The sequence below is a fragment of the Passer montanus genome, unplaced genomic scaffold (assembly GCF_014805655.1).
Source record: "Passer montanus isolate IOZ18808 unplaced genomic scaffold, ASM1480565v1 scaffold71, whole genome shotgun sequence".
Classification (NCBI taxonomy): Eukaryota; Metazoa; Chordata; class Aves; order Passeriformes; family Passeridae; genus Passer; species Passer montanus.
Window position 1 is genome coordinate 1,660,670 of NW_024372259.1, and position 9,089 is coordinate 1,669,758.

The window sequence follows — 9,089 nt, forward strand, 5'->3', positions numbered from 1 at the left end:
TCATACTTTTGCAGTGTTGCCATTGAGTCCATAAAAAATCCTTTATATACACTTCCTTTTTTTTAAAGAACTCATGAGCTGTCTCCTTAACTTTATTCCCTTTCCTTGTCTTTATTCCTTCTCTCAGATAAAATGCCTTAATTTTCACTTCAGACTGACATTACTTTGACTGCCTCCTCAAAGAAATTTCAGTTTCTGTTTGAGAAGGAGTTACAGCCCTCACTGTAATGACATCTTATCTGATAGAGCATTATAATTTACTCCTCCTCTTCTGAGGCTTTACCACATCTGTCCACCTCTGAGAGTTACTTAACTTCAGCATGTCTATACAAAGAGTCTGGACTCTTAAACTATTTTCAACTTGGTTTAAATACTTTTTCTTCCAAATACTGGTCTAACGTTTGTTAATTCCAAGTTCTAATGGATTGTAAACCAGGGTTTAAAATGCAGCCAGCTGTACAAGTCCCAGACAGATAATCTTACCTAGACAATGGCTTCACAGGGTTAGATGGGATGTTAGAGAGAAATTCCTCCCTGTGAGTGTGGTAAAGCCCTGGCACAGGTTACCCAGAGCAGCTGTGGTGCCCCATCCCAAGGCCAGACTCAACGGGGCTTGGAGTAGCCTGGGATAGAGGAAGGTGTCCCTGTCTGTGGCAGAGGGATTGGATGAGATAATCCTTAATGTCCCTTCCAACCCAAAACATTCTGTGAGAGTTACTTAACTTCAGCATGTCTATACAAAGAGTCTGGACTCTTAAACTATTTTCAACTTGGTTTAAATACTTTTTCTTCCAAATACTGGTCTAACGTTTGTTAATTCCAAGTTCTAATGGATTGTAAACCAGGGTTTAAAATGCAGCCAGCTGTACAAGTCCCAGACAGATAATCTTACCTAGACAATGGCTTCACAGGGTTAGATGGGATGTTAGAGAGAAATTCCTCCCTGTGAGTGTGGTAAAGCCCTGGCACAGGTTACCCAGAGCAGCTGTGGTGCCCCATCCCAAGGCCAGACTCAACGGGGCTTGGAGTAGCCTGGGATAGAGGAAGGTGTCCCTGTCTGTGGCAGAGGGATTGGATGAGATAATCCTTAATGTCCCTTCCAACCCAAAACATTCTGTGATTTTGTGATGATTCTGTGACCTTCCAGGTCTTCAGTTAATCTGTGGCATAGATTAGAGTAACTGACACTAGACTTGCTGTGGGATTTTATTTATAAAGCAGCTGTATTCCCAAGCACAGAGCATCTTATAAATTCTTACTTTGCTCATGTTACCTTCAAACTTGTTACCAGTGACTCTTTCCTTGGCTAAACCAGAGTTCCAGGATTGTAACACTAAAGCAACAGTTCTAAAACAAGCAAAAGTAACTTGGTGCTTAATGTTGTGCATCTGCCTTGTGGCATTATGTGGTGGGTTGACACGACACATTAGCATGAAGAATAAAAGCATTTTAGAACTACAGATTTATTTTAATGACTTCAAGCCAAAACAATCTCAAGGATGTTTTATTGTTTCTAATAATGCAATTAAAGAGAAATCAAAATTGATGTGGTAATAAAGAGGTTGGAATGTGGATTCACAGGATGCATCTGATGCATCTGATGAGGATGAGCATACACCAGAATTGGATTTCCTGGACAGAGAAGTTGGGTAAAGCACTGCAGAGGGTGAAAGTGCAGGGATTGGTGGAAGAGTTGGACCCAAGAACATAGGAAGAGGAGACCTGGCAGCCAAAGACATGAGAGAAACTGATTTAATTAGGAGCTGGGGCATGGGTGGGACTGCCTGAGCAAGCAAGGAGAAGTGAATTGGGTGGGTCTACTAAAAGGTAAAAAGAAGGTCAGGGAGAAAGGAAGCTTATGGTTTGGAGATAAGTTGGATTGAATAAGTGAGTAGAGCCTGGAACTGAGAGATGCATGAGAAGAAGAAAATAATATTGTGACCAGGTGAATGTAAAACTGTGGGGTCAAGGAGCTGTCAGCAAAGGGACTGTGTTGTGCTTAGGCCTAAGTTACCTGTCAATCCATGAATACCACCTGGAACAGGAGAACACCATCATTTTGAACATCTTGTTGATAAAAGAACATGACTGCCAATTTCTGGGCACTTGTTGATTGAATTTACATCCTCACTTGATTCATTTAATTCATCAGGTCATCATATTTAATTACACAGTTGTGTTATCTTGTCCCCAGGACTCATGTTATGGGTAATTACAGAGTGTTATAATAATTACTGCATGCTAACTGTGAATAGTTACAGTACAAGCAAGTTCAATTCTATTTGTGAACAGTGGAGGGAATAGTTTTGCATTTATTAATATACTTTAGAACTATACTGTACATTCAAATGTGAACTAATGTGGTGAGGAATGCTGCTATAATCATGCAGAGCATATTAGATGTCTAACAGGCTTTTGCAGATTGTGATACTCATTTTAATTTGTTTTGAATATATTGTCTTAAGTTCTGTTTGCACTAATTTCATACAACCTTTGTTAATTTTCTTAATGGTGTGAAGTGCTCTGCTTCATTTGAAGTTACCCCATGTTTAACAGTGCCACTGGGAGGGACTGCCCTGCTGGGTACTTGTTCTGGGCACATCTGGCCTCTTGTTTTAATTCCATTTTCGTCCCTGCTTGTGTTTCCAGTTCAAATCCACGCCCAGTAAGAGTGTCTCGGTGGTGGGCTGGATGGTGATGATGGCAGATGACCCTGAGCATCCAGATCTCTTCCTATTGACTGATTCTGAGAAGGGTAAGCAGTGCACAGAATATACATTTTCTCTGCTGAGGTCATTTGTCAGCAGCTAAACCAGCAGGTGAAAGGTGCCATCCTTCCAGTTTCAGCTGCTCTCCAACAAATCACCTTTAGAATGCAATGGGAGCAACAACCCATGGAGAATCCTTCAGTCTTCATTGAGTTGTAAGAGCTCTCCAAACTCTTAGCAACCCCAGATGTGACTTTAACTGGAAGTATTCATCTGTATTCTTTTAAAATATGTTTAGAACACTTTGAGGCATTTTCACATGCGTGAAATCTAAGTAACAATTTTAAAAAAAAGATTCAGCTGAGACTAGCTGCTTGAGCAGTCCCTTCTCTCCAACTGAAAACCAAAGCCCAAACCATGTGTTTAAATGTGGTATTACCAGGAAAAGCCCCTCAGAGATCTTGACTGTCATGTGAAGAAGCCTGTGGATGTCCATGACTCCAACACAGTGCCTGCTTTCAGCTGAAACTCTGAAGAAAATATTACTTTTCCATAGCTCCTCAAATTGTGCAGAAAGAACATTATTAGAAGCTCTGATAAAGGAGCTTAAAGTTATTTATTGCTTTGTCTGCTTCAAGTCTTAGTACGTTTTATTTCCAAACATCTCTCCTAGCACCACTGATATGAAGTATAAATTGTGAGTGCTTGTCAGCTTAAATTCTGCAACAGCAATCTGAAATGTTTTTGTAACACTTGACCTGCCTGAACCCAAGCAAGCACTGTGTAACTCCAGCCACTGAAAATACTGATCTGAAATGTATCAATACATTTAGGAGTGATTTGCAAGTATTTTCAAATGTAGCTTTCCAAGGTGCATTTCAGTGATACCTTGCACTTTGTTAAAAAAATCATGATATTGTAAACCAATTGCAATAATGGCAGTGATCAAAACCACTTTTGTTTTGAGGGATATTTTGTTCTTTCCTAATTGACACAGGCATTAGTTGAAATCTAGACTGTTGGAAAGGAAGAGGCAAGCTGAAACTTCTCTTCAATAAGTCAGGCAATTGCACCTATTCCAGACAAACTGTAAAGTTATATGGATCATCTATTACTAAATCTTCTCATGATATTTCAGTTTAGAAGTACTTGAACATGGGTAGGATTTAATGTTTAAAAAGGAGCACTGTTTATGTTTCTTCATCAGTTTTTTTTTTCTCTTTCTTAGGAAATTCATATAAATTTCAAGCTGGAAACAGAATGAATGCAATGCTCTGGTTTAAACACCTGAGTGCTGCCTGCCAAAGCAACAGACAACAGGTGAGAGCAAGGCAGGGCAAAGGAATGAGCTTTTAGGAGCTCAGAGCTGATGGATCCTCGAGCTGACCAAGCTGTCACCGAGGGCTCTGTGTGCTCCCTGAGCAGCCTCTCCACCCCTTTCACCTGCTTCACCTGCTGGTGGATGTGCCTTGGCTTTTCTCTTTGGCCCTTTGCAAAGAAGGCCTCAGAGCTTCTGGAATAATGAAGAAACATTTGGGGCTACCTTGAGACTAATTTAGAGCAATTGGGGAAATGCAAGGAATGCTCTAAAATATCTGAGTGCAGTATTTTTGTCTTGCCCATTTGAAAAAGGTTATTGCACAATTATATAAATTTATTATAAAATTATATAAAAAGCTGTAAACTGCAGCATTCAATATCAATTCCAGATAACTCTCCTGGAAGTGCCTTTTTTCAGGTCATGGGCATACATATTTTCTGCTGTGTATGTATTTTGTATTCCTAAAATGCACAGAAAGTAGTTTAGCCCTTGGTACATTTTCCAGTCTTTGAAAGCAAAAGTAGCATTTTCAATTAATCAAAAAGGAAGATAAGACTCCCACCCCCATTAAATGCAGTTCTCATATAAATTCTTACTGATCTTTTCCATCAGCAAAATCCTTTTTCAGTTACTTTGTCTCCCTGAAGTCTTCCTTCTCTTTGCACATTTGTTTATGGAGTTCCCAGAGCAGAAATCCTACTGAATTTCGAGGGGAAGCAAAAAGGCTTTTCCTGATCCTTCTGTGCTTTCTTGTTCAATTCTGCCTCTGAGAGAGATCTTAAGAAGTAAGGAGGGTTGCAGAAGTTCCTGTGAAGGTATTTGAGACAGTGCAAAGGAGAAAAATTGTGTTCCTGGCTGGAGGAAGTGGGGAAAGTAGCAAATAGTGGCAAAGAGTTTGCAAGTAAGTGGTGAGAAACTGTCCTCTAAAGACAGTTCTGGCTCAGTAAGGGTTGGCAATACTGTTTATTACTGTTAACAGTGTAACTGCCTTAGAAAAACTGGATGTTTGTATGTATTTTCAATGGAATATAAACACCTAGCTGTTTAATAGTAATAGCTGAATAATAGTAAGAACTATTTTAATAGATACTATTTGTGATTTTAATGGTGCAGCTTTAACCCAGTTGAGCATTCTTGCATCTCAGGTAAATGGTAAATGCAGAGCAGGAAATTCTTGATTCATATCTGACCAAACTGATTATTTATTGGCAGTTGTCAGGAATGTGGTGGCTCTTTAATAACCTGACTAAAAGAGAGATGTTGGTGTCCGACAGATTCCTGATGGAAAGAAAATGGGGATATAAACATTGCAAACATTAGCTTTAATCTTCATGAAAGGGAGTAATATCTGCAACAGACATTCGGGTTTGCTATAGGAAAAACCCAAACAAGTGTTTATGTCTCATTTTTTTTAAATTAGTCTGAAAAAGACTACATTAGTCACTGATCTGTGAAGAATTTTCTAGCTGGGGCTCAGGTGAGAGGGTTCTTCTTATCTAGCAGAACTGATATTTATCATGTTGAGGTTGTTTTGCTGACAACTTAAGTCTTAAATGTCATCAAAATTAGCAAGTTCTACAACCATAAAAGAAAATTATAAGACAATTATAAACCTCACAGCAGTTTAATATTTTTATTATACCTGAGGTTTCTGCAGCTCTAAGTATATTTTTCCTGCTGGATGACAGTTGCATTCCTTCTCCCTTTTTTGAAGACAGAGTGCACTTCAACAAGGTGTCTAGTCAGTGAAACAGTTGAATGCAAGTAGCTACTACCTGAAGTAAATTCTTCTATCATGTGTATTTTGTTTTCAGGTTCCTGCCAACTTGATGACCTTTGAATAACAGGCAAATTCAAAACAATAAAAAAGGACAATTTGAGCCATCTCATAATTGAGAACAAGGTCCTAATGAAAAATGTGCCAGCTGTATTCTGTGCCACAACAGAACCTGTCAACTCAATCTCTGAACTCTGGAGCCCTGAACAAAACCACTAAAGGTTGGGGAGTGGAGTCCCCCAAATTAAAAATGGAGTTGCAACATGAATTGCCATGGACCATGCTTCATTATGTTCTGAGAACTGACCTGTGGAAACCACTGCCTTAAAGAGTGAAAGGAAAAACAACATGAAACACCAAATAGTGTGTGTGAAACTTCTGGCGGTGCTGTGCTTGAGTTAAATAGATTGTAGCTAGTTTTGAGTTTCTTTTAACTTTATACTAATTTTGAAGATAACTCACCTTTTTAGGCATTCTTAAGAAAACAGGTAAACTGGTATTTAAGAGTTGTATCAAAAGCTGTGTATGAACCAGGTAAGAGGTACTACATGTTCTGGAGATGTTGTTTAGGCCATGCCAGGAGTCCTGGAGGGAAGCTTGTCCCAGGCACACGGCCTGGAGCAGTGTTATTTCTCTCAGACCTGTGGGAAATGTAACACAAGTGCAAGTTCAGAGCAGCACTGAGCTTGCAAACCTTGGTCCTGTATGGGAGCCAGACTCCGAGAGTGGCACAGAGGCTGAGCCAAAAATCACTTTGGTACGTTTAGCTCTAATTCCTGGTTAAAACCAGGAGTTTTGGGCAGTCAGGGGGGGTGTGTGTATGAGACAAAACTGAAAGCACTGTTGGGTCAGAACTGAGTGTTTTCATCCCATGTGTTTCTATGCCTGTGACTCTCCTGCACAGAAAGGCTGAATGACACAACACCAACACCTGGGTACAGCTCACTGAGATGTTTGACTTTGGGTATCTGCTAATTATCAGTTAGGGACCACTGATTAGTGTGTGGTGTTTCATAATATCACTTCAGATGGACATTTTAAAAAGATAGAGGCACAATTTCAAGCTTTCATGTTCTCATTTGGCAATAATTGATTTTAGTATCTGTCTCAGTCAAAGTAGTTGACGTTGTGTGGTGTTGATAACATGGCCTAAAGAAGACCTTACATACAGAAGCTCTTTTGATCTTCAGGCAATTAACTAATTTATTAGAAGGTAGGATAACCTAAGGAGAGAAAAGGTGTGGGGCCATCAAAATTCCATCCTTGACAGGAATCATTCTTGGTCACTGAAATTACTCACAGAGAAAAACATAATGGTTGTAAAAAGGGAGCTGTGCTTTTTGTGTGTGTTTGATGCTTAAGACTTTGATTCTTGCTTTATTGGGGTTTCCTTGACGTCACCTAGTTTCCTGAATGATTGGTCTTTCTTTAATCTTCAAAAATATGATCTTTGTAAAGCAAGGAAACATTGTCCAAAATATGACTCTGATATTGGAACTTTGAAGTCTGTGAAAAAGTAGTAACTGTTCCATTGACATTGTGGTTTAGTGACCGTAAATATGCTTGCAGATTCCACCATGAATTCTCCTTTTTAAACAGAAACAAGCTACCTACCAGTCTGTTTCAGAGTTCTCTCACTATCTAATAAAGGTTTCTACTAGTAGTTGTTATTTTGAAAATGTATAGTTTGTTTATTGCATCTGAGTAGAAGCCTATAAATTCACATTTGAGGGGTTTTTTTTCCAGAGTCAAATTAATCGTGTAATGAAAATGATTAATTTTTGATTTCTGGTCGGCAAAAAGAAGGATAATCCAGTCTCACAGTAAACAAAACAAAACACAAAAACCCCAAGCACCTGGTGATGTGAAGGATAATAGGGTGGTTTGTATTTCCAAGAATTCTTCTGAATTGGCTCTTGGTAGAAAGAAAAACAGTAGAAAGATGCTTCTGTTGGAATTACACCACAAGGACTTTGAGAATTTGGCTCCCCTTGCAGATCTTTTGTTGTTGTTTTTTATATGGGGACTGAATAGTCTGTTCTGAAGTCATGAATTTTGGGAAGGGGTTTCTTGTGCTGAATCCCTCTGCAATTCACACATCTGCCAGGTTTACCCACTTTGGGTTTATAGTAAAGACAACATCCTGACAGCCAGCAGTGTTACTTTAGTAGACTTTGCACAACTTGAGTTTGGTTTTTTTTCTGTTCTAAACTTACCTAATGTGTGTTTCTTCTCAATGACTAAGTGTTTGGGTTTTTTTAACAATTTGTGTTCTTTTTTTTAAGCATTGTGGATAATAGCCTGTGGATTTTGAATTTTTAAATAAGCTATTCTAGGTTCATTGCAGCATAACTGTGTCTGTTCTTTTGTTAGTGAAAGGAAACATGCAACTGGGAGCCTCAGCCTGACAGCCCTCAGCTTTGCTAAGGACAGAGCCAGGTCAGGACATGTCATTTATTACTGGATTTTTGCATTTTTTCAGCTGTTTTGAGTTAAGTTTTTATGGTAGGAGGATGGTGGAGAAAAGAATTCACAAATCATCCTTTAATGAATTGCTGTTACCAGCTTTCATTGTCCTTGCACCTCCTACTCTTCCTTGTTTTCTGCCCCCAGATCTGCTGGGTTTTTATGGGAGAGATTGAATGTTGTGGGAGGAGTTTCTTTAAATGTGTCGCCAGAATAACTGGAGTGAGTAATGACAACACAGGAAGTATTTTTGGCACTTGTCACACTGAGTAGTTCAGTACTTTCCCTTTGTTTATGGCCACGTAGTCCTGCAGGGCAACACACAAACACTGACATTTCTAGAGCTTGGGATAAATGATGCTCAGAAAGAGCTGCTGGGTTTGTTCCCCCAGGGAAAGCTGCCTCAGCTAAGCTGTGGAAAGACTCAGACAAGTTAAATGACACACTGTAAAGAATGTACTAATGCTCTTTTTTTTAAAAAAAAGGGAGTTAAAAGAACTCCTAAATAACTCCTATTGCTGAGGAAACAAGGAGAGCTGTGAGCTCATGGTATTCAGGTAAGGCTGCCATCCACACTGCTTCAGACAGTTGGCAGTTTCTCTTTGATTTTCTTTTTTAATGTCTTGCTCTAATTGTTTATCTTGTTAATAAGTGCTGAATCACTTCAGCTAATATTTGTCACTTTATCCCTTAATGTTTTGATTTTGAAGTTTAAGATGCCCCTTGCAATTCCTTGTTTTGGCTGCATTTGAGCAAAAATTTTTTAGAGTAGCTCTTCTAGCAAGACTTCAAATATGAATATTAATTACCTGCTGAC

General features: G+C 39.1%; 1 protein-coding gene across 5 annotated transcripts in view; it reads left to right on the top strand.

Moving 5' to 3' along the window:
• RALGPS2 (Ral GEF with PH domain and SH3 binding motif 2) overlaps positions 1 to 8,742 on the top strand; it is a 112,358-nt gene extending 103,616 nt beyond the window's left edge. For 4 of the 5 annotated variants that reach the window (XM_039730268.1, XM_039730271.1, XM_039730269.1 and 1 more), the window contains 3 exons: positions 2,650 to 2,755; positions 3,937 to 4,028; positions 5,844 to 8,742. In XM_039730268.1, the coding sequence (XP_039586202.1) occupies positions 2,650 to 2,755; positions 3,937 to 4,028; positions 5,844 to 5,873 (228 nt within the window). In that variant the 3' untranslated portion in view covers positions 5,874 to 8,742. Of the gene's footprint in view, positions 1 to 2,649; positions 2,756 to 3,936; positions 4,029 to 5,843 lie in introns of those variants that run through there. The other variant, XR_005629964.1, reaches the window with a different exon arrangement.
• Positions 8,743 to 9,089: the final 347 nt, after the last annotated feature.